The 16,716-nt window shown below is 33.4% G+C and overlaps 2 protein-coding genes across 2 annotated transcripts; one reads left to right on the forward strand and one right to left on the reverse strand.

Moving 5' to 3' along the window:
• Window positions 1-2,698: 2,698 nt before the first annotated feature.
• Window positions 2,699-6,407, forward strand: LOC123202175 (malate dehydrogenase, mitochondrial-like). The gene is made up of 7 exons (XM_044617990.1): window positions 2,699-3,017; window positions 3,739-3,912; window positions 4,007-4,175; window positions 4,551-4,612; window positions 4,747-4,868; window positions 5,797-5,914; window positions 6,095-6,407. The coding sequence occupies exons 1-7, from the start codon at window positions 2,775-2,777 to the stop codon at window positions 6,233-6,235; spliced, it is 1,029 nt and encodes a 342-aa protein (XP_044473925.1). The 5' UTR covers window positions 2,699-2,774; the 3' UTR covers window positions 6,236-6,407.
• Window positions 6,408-7,023: 616 nt separating this feature from the next.
• LOC123202465 (transcription factor GTE3, chloroplastic-like) lies at window positions 7,024-11,091 on the reverse strand. The gene is made up of 5 exons (XM_044618420.1): window positions 8,820-11,091; window positions 8,678-8,723; window positions 8,453-8,566; window positions 8,260-8,336; window positions 7,024-7,321 (listed from the first exon to the last, which is right to left on the reverse strand). The coding sequence occupies exons 1-4, from the start codon at window positions 10,506-10,508 to the stop codon at window positions 8,287-8,289; spliced, it is 1,899 nt and encodes a 632-aa protein (XP_044474355.1). The 5' UTR covers window positions 10,509-11,091; the 3' UTR covers window positions 7,024-7,321; window positions 8,260-8,286.
• Window positions 11,092-16,716: the final 5,625 nt, after the last annotated feature.

The raw sequence follows: 16,716 nt of genomic DNA on the forward strand, positions 1-16,716 counted from the left end.
TTATTTGAGTTCGATAAGGGTTTGGTTTAAGCGAGTTCGAGTCTGAAAGTTTAGTATTTTCTAGTTTGAGTTTGAGCTGTAGGGTTGTTTGGCTCGTCAAACTTATGCATATAAAAAATTTGACACAAAATGACGTTTTGATCAATAAAAATTAAAACAATATCATTTTTGTAACGAGTTGAGCTTAAAGTTTGTGATAAGTTTGAATTTGAGCTTTACGTTTTTGAAACAAGTTAAACTTTAGTTTGGTTTTATATGAATCAAATCGAATTTGAGTTTGATTTGATTTGAAATTAACTCTAAACACGCCAATCATATCATTAAAAAAAGGTAATTAATTAAATTATCCATTCTAAGAGGGTTAATATGAGTTTAACCAATTTTATAAGTTATATCTAGAAGTGTCAAATGGGTTGGTCAGACTTGAAGCATGGAGAATGGCTCAACCCATTACTGTAGCGGGTTGGGTTAGAGCCATGAACCTTCTAGGTTGGGCTTTGGGCCTAGACATGAGGCCTGTGGGTCAACTTGGTCTAGTCGGTTATTGTTTTTGTAATTATTAAAAAATTAATTATTTAATTAATAATTATAATATAAAAAATTATTTTTTTATTAAAATTAATAGATTAACTCGTTATTGTAAGCATAGAACTGGGTTATAGGTTTTATACTTTTTATGGGTTAACTCGACTTATAAAATCTATTATTGTGTGGATCTTAAGTTTGATTTAACTTATAAGTCTGATGGATCGCATTGAAGTCGACGTATTTTGGCCCATTGCCACATCTTATTATTATTGTTTACTGTATAATTTTAACTCATTATTTTATTTGAATACAAAATCTATGAAATCAAACAAGAAACTTTAATAAATTCACATATGGAGAAGTATATTTGGGTTTTTTTTTTTGTTAGTATTAATCATTTAATTATTTTAGAAAAAAAAAGAAAGAATGTGTAACTCAACTTAGTATGTGAATTTAAGTTTATTGGGTGGAAATGTAATTTAATTTTTGGACAGGGCAAATAATATTTTATATAATAAAGGGTTAAATATGATTTTTATCCTAAATCATAAGTCCTAAATTTTTAACTGTAAACCCTAAATTGTATCATGAATTATAAATTGTAAACCTTAAATTGTAAATCATAAACATCGAATCCTATAACCAAACCCTAAACTATTAATTGTAAATCATAAGCAATAAATTGTGAAAATAAATCATAAATCTTAACCCTTAAATTATTAATTAAAAATCTTATAACCTAAATCATGAACTCTATATCTTAAATTGTGAATCATAAGCCTTAAACCATAAAACCTAAATCATGAGCCATAAAACAATAAACCCTAAATTGGGAATCATAAACCCTAAAAATTTGATTTAAGGTTGACAATACAAGAAAAAGACTTTTTTTAAGATCCAGATGTTGATCTTTTAGAAAAAAAGTTTGAAACTTTGATTAATTCAAACATTTAATAACTTATTTTTAAAAAAATTGACCTAAACCGTAATTGTTAAATATTAATTTATCCCTAAATTAAAAAAAATAAGAAAAGAAATTTACCCCCTATATGGAATATATCATCTAAGCCCCGTTAAGGCATTGCTCCTAATTTTTCCTCCAAAACACCCACCATCAAATATCATCTATTCTTTTTAGGCATCATGTTTGGTAAAATACTAACAACCCCCAAAATTATCTATCAAATTTTTCATTTTACCCCCTACTATGTACATGATGACAAATCATGCTTACGACATGTTTTTAACAGTTTATACCATATCTATTTTTATCTACTATAAATACAAATCACACCGTAAATTGATCAATATTGAAACATTTTTCCATATAAAACACTTCATTTATTGAAATTTTGAAATCCATATCTTACACATAAACACACAGTTTTAAATAATAAATATTTAAATATCAACACCAAACTTTAAGATACATTTGTTTAACGCTCTATAGTCTATATTGAGTTTCAAACTTATTTATGTCATATATATTTTTATTTACCATAAATTATACCGTAAATCGATCAATATTGAAACATTTTTCCATATAAAACACTTCATTTATTGAAATTTCAAAATCCATATCCTACACATAAACACACAGTTTTAAGTAATAAATATTTAAATATCAACACCAAACTTTAAGATACATTTGTTTAACGCACTATAGTCTATATTGAGTTTCAAACTTATTTATGTCATATATATTTTTATTTACCATAGATTATACCGTAAATCAATCAATATTGAAGCATTTTTTCATATAAAACACTTCATTTATTAAAATTTTGAAATACGTATCCCAAACATAAACACACAGTTTTGAACGATAAACATTTAAATGTCAACACAAAACTTTAAGATACTTCAATTTAATATAAACTTTTTTAGTTTGAAAATTCTCGACCTTTGTTATAATTCATGAGTTAAATAAGGTTATGTTTACTATAAAATTTCCTTTATACAGGGGTAAAATCGTCAATCACTATTCTAACGGTTGTAGACCCTTGCCAATCATATTTACCTTAAATTGAAGTAAATTTTGAGCACAATATAAACAAATATCCTAATATATATATATTTTCCTTATAAATTATAATTAATTAATACTTTTTTATCCTTTGTATTCTAGGAATGACGTGGCAAAATTGTAGAGACTTTCTATAAATTGAACAGCAGACATCTCCAGACTCAGGGCCCCTCACTAAACCTCTGAAAAAACTCTCACAAATCACAAAACCCTCCCGAAAATGAGCTCTCCCCTTTTCCGATCCGTCAAAACCCTTGCGGCGAAGTCCGCCGCCGTCCGTGGCTTCTGCTCTGAATCCTTACCGGAGCGCAAGGTCGCCATTCTCGGCGCTGCCGGTGGGATCGGCCAACCCCTTGCTCTTCTCATGAAGCTCAACCCTCGTGTCTCAAGGCTCTCTCTCTATGATATCGCTAACACCCCCGGCGTTGCTGCTGATGTTAGCCACATCAATACCAGATCTGAGGTCTTTATTAATGTTCTCTTCTTTTAAAAATGGATCATATTGTGTCAAAGGGATGATTTTTATTGACTACTAGAACGATTTTAGTTTGTTTCATTTACAATTGTGGTGGAAAGGCTTATTGGTCGGGGATTTAATGGGGATTGTATGTGTAACTGTGTTTTTGCTTCAAATTGTTTAGCTTTTATTTCATTTCTATGTTTTTTGGTAAATCTATTTGTGGTTCAACCTATCTGGTTTTTGCTCTGGTTTGATGGTGGTGTCTTTTTAAGGTCAATACGTTTGCATGTTTGTGTTCGAATTTTTCTAGGATTATTCTACCTTTCATTTTCTTCTGCATGTATTTTACAGGCGGGGATTTATGTGTTTGTGTATGTGTCATTTTAATTGAATTTTTGTTTGCATTTTTATGTTTCTACCGCCTTTCCATTTTTACTAATCTGTTCTTATTGGGCTGGTGTGTTTCCATAAATGTTCTTTCTGGTCGATCAAAATGAGCCTCCATCTGCTTTCATATTGAAACTCTTTTTTTGGGTCTATCTGGTTTGAACAAAGGAAGAATGGCTTAAGAACCCGATTGAACTACTCTTTGCTGTTTGTCCTTGTTTTTAATGTTTTGTTTTTTTCCTAATCTTGAGTTATTTAGATAGTGATTAATATTGATTTATATGTTTTTTTTTCTTTCTCTCTAATATAACCTATTCTGTTTTTGCATTTGCTCTAGGTTGCTGGTTATGTTGGTGATGATCAGCTTGGACAAGCTTTAGAGGGATCAGATGTTGTCATCATTCCTGCTGGTGTGCCCAGGAAGCCTGGTATGACACGTGATGATCTTTTTAACATTAATGCTGGAATAGTCAAGTCCCTGTGCACCGCAATAGCCAAGTACTGTCCTCATGTGAGTATTTCTCTAAAGCAGCTCTAGTTCTGTTAGATGAGTGCTTTTTTTTCCTGGTCCTAGTTATACTCGGTTTGCAATTTGTGCATTACAGGCAATTGTTAACATGATCAGCAACCCTGTGAACTCAACTGTCCCTATAGCAGCTGAGGTTTTTAAGAAAGCACGGACATATGATGAGAAGAAATTGTTTGGTGTGACAACTCTTGACGTAGTTAGAGCTAAGACTTTCTATGCCGGAAAGGCTAATGTAAACATTGCAGGTTTGCTCAACTGCCTGTACAATATAGGCTAATGCTTAGTGTTTGATGCTCTCGTTCGTTTTATTAGCTAAAATATCAAATTGAAGGACAAAATTGGGTGTATGATTTGTATTTGCCCTCAGGCATTTCAAAAAAAATGTTTCTCTTATTAGGGTTTTACAAGGAATTAAACATTATCAATATACCCCTAACGTGCTCAATCTGTCATAATTTATTATTTTCCTGTGTTTTGAATAATGCAATTTTATGATCTAAAGTTGGATTTCTGATTGAATTTTGTTCTTACTAGTTTTCAGCTATTGGGATGTTCGGTGTGGGAAAATAAGTTTTATGTAATGGAACATTCTTTTCACTTAAGTTTGTATTTTTCTCCAGAGGTTAATGTCCCAGTTGTTGGTGGTCATGCTGGTGTAACTATTCTCCCACTATTTTCTCAGGTAGCTCATGCACCCTTCTCTTATCCTCTTCCTTTGTTTATATTAAAATTTACATGTTGTATGCTGATATCTAGTTTAAGGATCTTTCCTTTTGGTCTCTTTTGTTGATGACTATGCTAATTGAAAATTGGTAGGCCACACCAAAAGCAAATTTGCCGGATGAAGATATTAAGGCCCTTACAAAGAGAACACAAGATGGAGGAACTGAAGTTGTGGAAGCCAAGGCTGGAAAGGGTTCTGCAACATTGTCAATGGCGTAAGTATGGATTGTTAGTCATATAGGTGTTGTCCAAACCATGGATTGAAAACCCGGATTGGACTGGCTGGTTGGGCTGGTCTGACCGGGACCCAAGGTAAAACCTGGTCGGTTGGACCACGGTTCACCTTGTTTGTACCTGGGTGCTGATGTCAGTAAAAAAAAATCAATTTTTTTTTATACCTGGGTGCTGATGTCAGTACAAAAAAAATCAATTTTTTTTTTCAAAGCTGAGGCTTGAACTTGAGTTTCAGCATTTGTATAAGGTAGGAAAAACCAACCAGCCACATGAAAGTTTGATTTATTTTTTTTATTTAACCAATTTTTTGTATTACATAAGAAAAATAAAAAAATTCTGTGATTGTTAGGACTTGAATTCAACATCTCATCACACCTCTCTGACCAATTTTGTAATTGCTATGATATGAATTTTATTTTCTTAGGTGAAATTCTGCTGCCCCATAAAATATTGGTACCAGTGGGAAAAGGATACTTTTGCATTTTCATGATGTGTAATTTTACTAAGCATGGGATTGAACTGCTTGTAGTTGTATGTCCAATTTTTCTGTTAGGTTTACGGTTAATACATGCTTGTTTGGACAATTCATATCTGCTGCAGAATTAAGCTTGCATAGATATTGATCTTTGTCTTTGATTTATATTTCTATTAGTGTTAATAAACTTACCATTTGAGATGGAAAATATTGTGAAATAAAGTGTATGTAGATTATCAACCCACCTGTATTTGAGTCTAATAAATATGACTGGTTGTCTTGTTGGTTGTGTGTGATGATTTTTCTCATCTCCTTTTCACTTTGATCAAATTCCACTGAATTTCACTTCTGTATCTTATTGCTGTCGTGGTTTTCTTATCATATTTTCCCTTTAAAATCCAATCCATGACAAACTTCCCCCTTGTCCCTTGCAGTTATGCAGGAGCCCTATTTGCTGATGCTTGCCTGAAGGGACTTAATGGCGTTCCAGATGTAGTGGAATGCTCATTCGTGCAATCAACTGTCACTGAGCTCCCCTTCTTTGCTTCTAAGGTGATTTAACTTAGCTAAGCTATGATGTTAAATGTTAGCTACACTACAGGTCTTCTTATTATTGTTAATTTTGCTATCTGTTTTCATGCGGTGCTTTGTTGATAATGGAAAAAGAACGATAAAATTCGCCTTCCCTAATCCTGTCACTGATATATTATTAAATCCTACCTCAATTTGCAGGTGAGGCTTGGTCAGAATGGTGTGGAAGAAGTTCTGGGATTGGGTCCACTTTCTGACTATGAAAAGGAGGGTTTGGAGAAAATGAAGCCCGAACTCAAATCATCTATTGAGAAGGGAATAAAGTTTGCCAATAGCAACTGATCAATCTTCATAAATTTTGCATTATTTAGTGTTGTATTTGTTGCCAATGGCACTGGCTGTGCTGTTTCGATTGGAGTAGGCTCCAAATAAACCAGAAAATTTCATTAATAATTCCCAATGTCTGTCATACTAAAATTGAATGTTATCACATTTTACGTGGGTTGTACCATCATTTACTCTGTTCATTTTTCACTCTTCCAAATTTAAGTGGGATGTATTATCATTTATAAAGTCACCGGTTGCTTCAACTCTCTCTGTCTAGTTTTTGCCACTTCAAATAAGACCAAAGACTATTTTCCGCCCAAGTTTTGGACCCATCAATAAGATAACTTCTATTATAATTTTTAATTATAAATAATATGAATGATAGTCATCTAATATTTTTCACTCATCTTTTAATCTAGATTTGAATAACAAAAAATCATTTTTTATCGAGAAGATCAACGATCAAATTCTCTAAACTACCAAAAATGAAACCTAAAAATAAAGAAAATCGTAAATTTTTCAAAACTTAATCTTGAACAAACTAAGAGAGAAAAATGACATAAATTTTTAAACCTTTAGAATTTAGTGATAAAATAACAATTTTATCCATGTTTCTAACAAAATTTACCCATACAAAAGTGTTTGGGTTTTTTAAATGTCGTGGGTATATTTTTGATATTTGACTAAATCTTGGATGGAAAATAGTCCATTGGCCCTTCAAATAATTATAACTAGCTAAGAAAGCAGCAATGGCTTCCAGATTGATGGAAGGCATCAAACTGAGCAAAAAGAGAAACCATAAATTAACTTGACAAAGCAATTTCACATCAGTTGTAACTGGCAATTTGGGTAAGTTTAACTACAGTATGCTACAAACTAGAACCAGGAAGAACCACAAGGGTAAATTAATTCTGATAACAGCAAAAATAATGGTGCTCAGTTTCAACCTCCAAAAATCCAAAAACTTTGTAATTGAAGGCTTGCAACCACTGGTAGATTACCTTGGGCCTTGGGGTGGTTCCTCCACACCATATTATGTACCAAAATGAACAACCATCTCACTAACATGGCTCAAATTTTGATCTAACATCTTCCTATCTCCTGCAAAATGCAACCTCATGAGCATACCATATTAAGCATTGTACTACTAATATTACGGGTATAATGTACTGGCAAGTCTATAGACTTATCATTCTACTCAGAAAAACCAACATGAAAAATCTGATAAACCAACAACGATTCATAGTTCGCTAATACCAAAATATCTCAGACCTCACCATGCTTACAACAGAATTGCATTTTTAGATCTGAACTTTTTCTGCATGATGGTGATTACAGACCTTGAATCATTATTTTTCACATTAAACGAGTTGACCCAAACTCTGAAAGTTAAAATTCTACTAATTAGATATTTCTATTGGCCAAACCAGTATACCTGCAGGTTATATAGTGATGGCAACTGAAGAGGAGCGATGGGGAAGATAGCTGGCCTGAAATCAGTGTGACCGGCATGCATGGAAGTGCAGTGTTTAGATAAATCAAAATTCTTTGTAATGGTTTTAGATGACATTTTGTCGTTGACAAGTAATAAAAATTGTATTGGAGTAGAAATCCCCAGCCCTAAATAAATATGCCTCTCAAAACACTCTTTGTCAAAATGAACAAGGGAAAGTTTTACTCCAAATACAGAATTATGTAATGTAATTTTGCTTTAATGAACGGAAAATTTTCACCCTAAAGGAAAGGCAAAATGGACTCTAATTGAAATAATAAAAGTATTATACTAACAAAATATTATATTAGAAACAAACTTTCACCCTAGATGTCATTATGACAATGTCAGTTGACAGTCACTATAAGAAGAATAGTGAAAGTTTAGTGGGTTTGTAGGGCCAGCCCAGGAAAAATTTCCTACAAATAGAGATTGCAATTTGGGAATAAAATGATGAATAATACAAGCATATGTGGCTCAATACTATTCAATGATTTGCAATAAAAAACCATATTAAAAGTTTAAAACCAAAGTTTATTACCCGTACCTCAAGTCAATCCATTCACCTCCTAGTTTAATTATCTGCTTCTGATTCATGTCCAGACGAACTACTACTGCCAGAGTCTACATATAAAAGCATCACAACAAATTAATACTAGCCTCGAATGGCAGTTCGATCTCTGGAAGAGTGGTGCATGCATCAATACTGTAGTAGGCAACACAAAAGATTTAGCATTTACCACTTGAGGATGATCGAGATTCACTGCTAGCGCCACTTGAACTACTTGATTCACTCACATTATCACACTGCTTTTCTCCTTGAACAGGTAAAGATGTGGAAACAATCTTTTCGACTATTTAAAATCCAACCAGTTGAATAACTCAGTGCATGATAAACAGGTTGCTGAAATATCAAAAAAGACTACCTAAAGTAAGCATCAGAATTCCTTGTAAGTTCACTTTACCTGCTTCAGTTCCCTTTGCTGACTCTGAAATGACTCGTTCAATATTCTGCAAATACAATCAGAAAACTGGAAGCTTAGCAAAGGGCAATAGCATGCAGGAAAAACAGGTAAACCATCAGTCATCAATAATTCAATTTCTCACAGTATCCAGAATATCATGGTCAGATTCTGCAGTTTCCTGAAGGGCAAATTCAGCTTTCCTCTTGTTCTCACTCAAACTCTTCTTGAAATTATTCACAAATCTATCAAGTTCCCAAAGTGTTTCAGGATCAAAACTGTCAATGTCCACCTCAATCTCATCATCTTGTTGAGAAAGCACAGGATTCCTCTTCTTAATTATCTGGACAACGTTGTCCAGTTTATCTGAAGGCAAATCCTGAAGGTTCAAACTTAGTCTCTGCTTCTCCTCATAAGTCATATCCCTCAGCTCAGGATCCTTAGCCTTAAGCTTCTTTAGAACTGGTGTCTTAGCTTGATGATCCGCAATTTTGGTCTTTGGATCCACATGCATTGTCATCAACTCCAGTCTTTCCAAATTCCTTGCTTCTGTAGGCTGAGGAGACAGAGCAGGAACAGGAATATGAACTGGTGTAGAAGGAGCAGGAACTGGAAAATGAACTGGTGTAGCAGGAGCAGGAGCTGGTGTACGTACTGGTGCACCAGGAACTGGAGTCGTCCTTGAAGTGGATGTTGGCAAACCAGACTCATTCCCCATTTCTGAACTCCCACTAAAATTATACTCGGCCTCTATTTTTGTCCACTTCTCTTCAAATATCATTAACAATTGCTCAGCCATTATATGCACATCCTGACCCTTTGGATTATACAAGATGGCATTGTTAAATGTAAGCCTCACATCCTCAGCAAACTCTTTAGGTGATTTGTACAACTTTTTACTCAACCTAACCTTCACTGTGCCCAAATCCATTGGATGCTTAACTATCGTATAATAATCATGTAATCCAAGCCCCTTCACATCCACCGGCTTATTGAACACCCAACCGAACTTATGCTTCATTAACTTCTCTAACAAATTACTACAATTCTTAAACAATCTACTCAAACCCTTATCTAACACAAGCCCACCCCCTGTTTCACAGGATTTGAACTTCTTACTCTCCATTGGGGTTGACTTTTCCCTTCTCACAGGAGCATCAGACTTCTTCTTAATCTCCATTGAGGTTGACTTTTCCCTTACCACAAGGGCGTCAGACTTTTTCTTATTCTGATTAACTTGTGGTGTCTTTTTCATTTTGTCTACCATTTCACCATTAACTCCAGGATTATTCTCATTCTCACTCACAGATACAGTTGATCCCCGGAAAGACCGTGGATTTGCAGGTTCTACAGAACCCATCTCAGAACTCTTTCTCATTGAATTTCTATTTACATGTTTACTTAACTGGCTCTGTGTAGTTTCAAGCCTCTTAACCAGACTCAACACTTGATCAAGTTCGCTTGAAAGCTTTCTTTTAAGTGCTCTAACCTCATCCCTATTTCTTAAATTTAAATTAATCCGTACAAAGTTATCAAACTTAACATAACCTGGTACTCCAATAGCATTGCTGGGTTCACGGTTATTTAGGGCAACACCCGGTTGCTCAAGGTTGTGGCTTGAGGAATCTTCTGATACTGCAGGAATAGTCTGAGGCTGCGAGGAGTTGTCATCAATAGTGGTGGCTAGGTGTTGTTGTGAAGATTTCTGGCGCTTGTGTTGTTGATAGTATTGAGGGACATTGTTGGGATTATCGGAAACGTTTTGGTTCTTTCTGTTATACAATTTCTTCTTCTGCTTCTCTCCAGCATCACCAAGTAATGGACCTGAAGCCATTCATGTAATTATCAAACAAAACCCCTAACTTTACACAAACCCAAGAAAAAATCTTTCAGCTTTTGGAGGGAGACAAAAACCAAATTTCAGAAATACAACAATCTGCCATCTATGTGATCGTCAAACAAAAACCCTAATTCTTTTTAACAACAAACCCCAAATGCCATAAACTGAAATTGCTCTCAAAATTAGGATGCTTCCTGTTGCTGAGATGAAAAAGAAAAAATCGTTGAAAAAGAAAACAAGTTCACCTAAAAAACACTAAAAATCAAACTGGGTTACGATATAACTAAAAGGGTTTGTTTACTTTGCAAAAAAGGTTCGTTTCCACTATAAAACGAAACTAAAAACAGAACAAAGGAGGCAATTTGAAAAGTGGGAGAAGGAAGAGGCTTATTTTTTGTAAGGGTTTAAAGGGTTATTGTGAAGAATTTAAGATGAAAGGTGGGGAATTTTGAGGCGAATAAAAGAATTAGGGTTTAGGGCTCGTTAAAAAATCGAGAAGAACGGTGCGTCGTTTGGGGAGAGGAGAGGAGCGAGAGAGTGAACAAGTGAGGCGAAGCAGAGCCAAGGAAACAAAAGCGAGGGCCAGGGACAGACAGTCGTCAACTTCAATTAAAATGACAGGAACCGGATTAAAAGTTAATACATTTGTTTCTAATTTTTACAAAGGATTTTTTCCCACACAAGGTATGCTGCAGCCCATTTCCCCCCTTTAACTTTGATAATCTTAAATATCCACCCATAAATAGTTAAAATTAACGGTAATAAGGGTAAAATTATTATTTTTTCTATAATATTAAAAATAAATTAAAATATAATCTCTTGTTGCCCTCCTGAACTTTAAAAACTAAAAGTTTTCCCTAGCCTAAGTTTTAAAAAATATCAGTTTTATCTTAGGGTTTTGTTTTGAAATTTCCGATATCATCTCCGGCTCCATTGCAGGTGGCCTCTCCCTCCCAAAGCATCATCTCCCTTCGACGGTCTTTTTCCTCCCATTTGAACGTCAGATTGGTATCAGAAGAGTGGTGAAGACGAAGAGCTTCGTCGGGGAAGACGAAAAGCCTCTTCATCTTTCATCGCTCCTCTGATGTTGATCAAGCATCCAAATAGGAGGAGAGAGACTGTCGGAGAGAGAGGATGCTTCAGGAGAGAGAGGCCGTCGGGATTAGAGTCAGAGATGATGTCAGAGATTTCAAAACGAAACCTTAAAGTGAAACTGTTATTTTTTAAAACTTAAGTTGGGAAAAACTTTTAGTTTTTAAAGTTTAGGGGGTAAAAAGAGATAAAATTTTAAAGAGTTAGGGTTCCGTTAATTTTAACTGTTTATAGATGAATATTTGAGATTATCAAAATTAAAGAGGAAAAACTTGAGAATACAACATACCTTGGATGAGAAATAGTCCTTGGGCCAAACATATTTTCCAATTACTAGATCCAGATATGGAAAATGGGCCGGGCTGAACATGACAATTTTGATATGACCCATTTTGGCCCGACATTAAAAGAAACAAGTCATGCTAGTCTCGTGCGTCGAACAGGTTGTGTCTTGGGCTGTGAGGCAAGTTTCATAGGTCAATTTGATACGGTTTAATATTTTTGGGTTATTTTAATTATTTTAATTAATATTTTGAATGAACTGACCCATTTGATACAGTTCACTATTGTAATAAACCAAAATAATTTAAAAAATTAATTTTGTATAATTTTTCGCAAGTCTGTGTACTAACCTGTTAAGGGCCTGTGAAAACAGAGACTGAAGACCCTAAACCATGCCCCAGTCTTGAAATTTTGTTGGACCAGCTTGGGACGAAAGCCCATCCATTGGGGAACCTTAGCATGACTCGCCTTTTGGGCCTGATGGAGACAAAATCAATTTATGTAAAGAATTTTTAAATTTTAATTTAATTTATGACCCTAAACAAAATTATTTAACGAAATTGTTATTATCCCTTGAACATGAATTAATGATTTTGAAGACAAAATTAAAATACTAGAAGGCCTTAAAGTAATAGAGAGTTTGACAAATTGTGTAGGCCACCCATGTGCAGCTCCATATCCTTTGTGTATGCACGATGAGATCCCCCCATCGCTATCCAAAATATTAACAATAATGTTGTATACATCTATTTTTTAGTATGTAAATAATGTATCATCATATGATTGAGTATTATTTTATCTTTGATTTAAAATTACTTAATCACTTAACGATACAAATCAAATATATATCTATTATATGAGGATGAATGGAGAGATTGTATGAGTTAGACTATCAGCATCACAGGAATATATGATTGGTGATCTTTTGCTATTCTATAAATGAGTTAAATATTTTTGAAGCCACATTTCTTACGATGCAACAGCACATGAAAAATAGGAGGGGCCAAAAGGGTCATCTTTCATTGAACCACTGCAGATTTAAATAAGCAAGACCTGCATTTTTTCTCAAGAACAACAAATACAACAGAAAGCAAGGAAAAGATAAAGATAAACAGAATTTAAACAAGCAAGATAGACAAAGTAAGATCAATGAGCTTACATCATGATAACAAAATATAGTAATTCTCCTGGTTTATTGTATGTTTAAATTAACACTCACAAGTGAATGAGATATTCTAGGAATAATAAAACTATACGTATCCATTTTGAATACACAAATTTATATCCATATGATGTGTGTCATCAAGTGATTAAGTGATTTTGATTTAAATATAAAGTAACACCCAATTGCAATCACACGATGATACATATAAATAGGGGTGGATTCGAAGCGAGCTTGTTCGGGCTCAAAACGAGCTTTGCTCGAACGAGCCCGAACCCGAGCTTGCCTTGAACGAGCCCGAGCCCGAACACGAGCCTGAATTTTAAGCAAAAACGAATACGAGCCCGAACACGAACATTGGTTAAACGAGCCGAGCATTCAAATAAAAAAACATTTATTTCAAAGAAGAAATGACACCGTTTTTCCTTGGAAATATGAGCCTAAAGCGAACCCGAGCCCGAACACACAAACCCGAACACTAAAATTATGAAACGAACCGAACACGAACATATGTTTAGCGAGCTCGCACGAGCCCAAGCCCGAGCTTGGGCTCACTGAAAATGAGCTGAAAAAGAGCTGAGCCCTGTTCGGGCTCGGCTCGTATCCAGCCCTACATATAAATGTGTGTCTATTTGTGAACTTAAAGTGATTATACATAGTATTGCTTGCGAACGATAAACTCTTTTGGAAAATGCTGGGGGTAAAGAGTGATGTTGACGTAGTTCTGGGCCTCTTGCAGAAAGTCTCTGGGTTTCAGAACCAAGCATCATCCTCCTCCCATATTGCTGGAGTTTTGGTACATCGTATCCTAATTTTCTTAGGATAAGTTTGCCGTCAATCTTTTCTGCTGAGACTGCTGGGATACCGTGAGAAATTTTTGCCTCTGAGCTCACTGCAAGCACCAGTAACATAAAGAAAACTACAAGCACTTAAGCTTTTAATAAATTAGCCATGATTATAGTTGTTTAAAAGACTTAACAAGGTTAGAAATATGGCAAAGTAGTGACATAGAGAACATGAAGAAGCCCTTTTAATAGATTGGATCTTCGCATAAGCAGATAACCTTTGAAACTTGTCTTCTCTGTTGAGAAACAAAACTAGGCTGCTTTAATGGGTCAAACTCCATTAAACACTTAAAAAGACATCGCACTGTCCATTTCACAGAGAAGTTTCCAATGTCTATCCTGTTTTTGTCTGCGCAAACAGCCAAAGTGTTTTTTAAAGAGCATGAAATCTGGTTACCTAAATTTCGTCCTCTACCGTCCACTATAACTACAAAAAGACATAAATCTCATATAAGCCGTTATCTTCTTTATCGAATTCATCAACAAATTTCTTGTAAGCTATCTCATGCTTTAAGGCTTTTGCTATTGCATATCTGATGTATATATTGTTGGGGTTTTTGGGTAGCTAAACACCAATAGAACAGCGAAATACATTACAAAATTTTCAATCATACATAAGAAAAACCCCAAAAAAACCTTATAGAGGATCACATTTTAGAGAATAATTTATACGAACATGTTATTAAACAACCATAAGGTATTTAAGAATACCATACTTGTGTTTGATGGCTCTTCCAAATCTTTGCATGGTTTATGAGATTGCTATCCAATCCACAATTGAGGCAGTGTCTTAGTATCTATGTGAAGTATGGACTTGGAGAGGCTAAATAATGCACAGGAGGCTGCTAAGGCTTTGTGAACAGTATATGATGTTACATATGCATTATTATTTAATATTAACAAGAAAAAGATCATATAAGTTATTATTGTTGACCATGATGAAACGATAATATAACGTTCTCTGTTAAGAACCTAATATAATAAATTGTAATGGCCAAAAGATTTGTTCTAACCCAAGGTTTGATGTAATCTCAAACTCTTACCTTCTAACTTTCAAAAATTTAAAATCTAAAATCTTACTTATAAATTAATTTCTCTTAAAATTTTTTGTTATAAGTAAAGGTGAAACCATCATTTCAATAATAATATTAAAAAATATATAATTTAATCTCATCACCCCTAAGATTTTAAAAACTCTGCCTAAACATTTCTAGTTTTGAAAAGTTATTATTTTTCCCAACTTAGGTTTTTTTTCTCTCCTTTTTGGCTACCACTTTGTGTTTGACGATATCCTCTGTTCGACCAATCATCTCTCACCGCTAAGTTTTTAAAAGTTTATAGGGGTAGCTGCAAATGGGAAAAAGATGGACACCTTAGATAGGGGGGAGGGGGAATGTGACTTTTCAAAACTGAAAAACTTATGCAAGGGTAAAACTATTAGTTTTTAAAACCCAAGGAAAAAAATATAATAAATTATATATTTTTTTAATATGATTGTTAAAATAACGATTTTACCTTTAGCTTTAACTGAGAATTTTAACAGAAATTAGCTCATAGATGAGACTTTAAGTTTTTGAAAATTGACAGGTGTGAATTTAAAATTACACTATACCTTAGGTGGGAATAAATCTTTTGGCCAATTGTAATTAAGTGTTGTAGTTTATGGAAGGAGTTATTTACAATATAGAGCATGATTGTGAGTTATATCATGGTATTATCATGAGACATAAAATACTCTAATTAGGCCAGGTGGGAGAATGTAAGGATAAAATTGGGATTTTGACTACCCAATATCTTATCCAATTAAGTGAACACACACACACACCCTAGTTAGTAAATACACAAAAAGGAAAAAAGGTTCAGAAATTATATAAGTATAATATGATAAATGATAAAAAATATATTTATAAAAAAAAGTTAAAATATTCAGATACAAAAATAAAAATAAAAATTTTATATACGAGTTTAATATAAGACATAATCTATAATATATTTCTAAAATATGATAATATTAATAAGAATTTTAATACTTTTCATATATCTCCTTATTAAAATCAATATAATAATTTAAATGTAAAACATCTAATTGATTATTAAATTTAATATAATATAATATATAACTAAGATTCAATCATCATAAAAAATTATCATTTCATGAATTTTATATTAAATGTAAAATATCTAATTAATTATTAAACATACTTCAAATTATTATTTTATAAATTTTTTATTAAAATCATCACTAAAATATTGTTATTTATTGAGGTTTGAGTTAAGAAAATTAAATTTATCTTTTCAGATAATTTCAAAGATAAAGAGTGGAGTCCGACAAAGAAATACTATTGATCTAGTGAAGAAGAGCTAGTGAAAAAACGTTTTATTGCTGCTATGAAAGTCAAAAACACTAGAGAGCAAGAGAGGCTACGGATTTAGATGGCAAAAAATTGGGTTTTCTTTTTGTTTTATATAATTATGATATTATGTCAATTAATTAAAAGTGGAGGAGATATTTTCACACTTTAAAAATTCATTAAAAAAAATGTAAAAAAGAGCAAAAATACATGTTTAATACGGAAAACGAGTTTAATACGTATTTAATACGTTTTGAGTTTAAAAATTTAGAACGACATGTTTAAAATGTAAATAATTCGTGTTTTTACTAATTAGACACACGCTTACACGAAAAGAAACCAATTTTATCAATTTCAAGTTTGTAAGATTAATCATGGTGTCCTCTTCAACAACACCCACCGGACAGAGATATATTCAATTCGGTTTAATAATATTTGTATGATGCATCTATTTTAGACGACCACATGAT

This window comes from Mangifera indica, chromosome 18 (genome assembly GCF_011075055.1).
Source record: "Mangifera indica cultivar Alphonso chromosome 18, CATAS_Mindica_2.1, whole genome shotgun sequence".
In the NCBI taxonomy this organism is placed as follows: domain Eukaryota; kingdom Viridiplantae; phylum Streptophyta; class Magnoliopsida; order Sapindales; family Anacardiaceae; genus Mangifera; species Mangifera indica.

Bases quoted from the DNA above. Each gene is read 5' to 3' on its own strand.
- LOC123202175 (XM_044617990.1), top strand. From the start codon at position 2,775: ATGAGCTCTCCCCTTTTCCGATCCGTCAAAACCCTTGCGGCGAAGTCC. The intron at 3,913-4,006 runs GTGAGTATTTCT...TGTGCATTACAG, and splicing joins TAGCCAAGTACTGTCCTCAT to GCAATTGTTAACATGATCAG. The intron at 4,176-4,550 runs GTTTGCTCAACT...ATTTTTCTCCAG, and splicing joins GGCTAATGTAAACATTGCAG to AGGTTAATGTCCCAGTTGTT.
- LOC123202465 (XM_044618420.1), bottom strand. From the start codon at position 10,508: ATGGCTTCAGGTCCATTACTTGGTGATGCTGGAGAGAAGCAGAAGAAG. The intron at 8,567-8,677 runs GTAAAGTGAACT...GATTTTAAATAG, and splicing joins AGCAAAGGGAACTGAAGCAG to TCGAAAAGATTGTTTCCACA. The intron at 8,337-8,452 runs GTAAATGCTAAA...TTTTATATGTAG, and splicing joins ATCTCGATCATCCTCAAGTG to ACTCTGGCAGTAGTAGTTCG.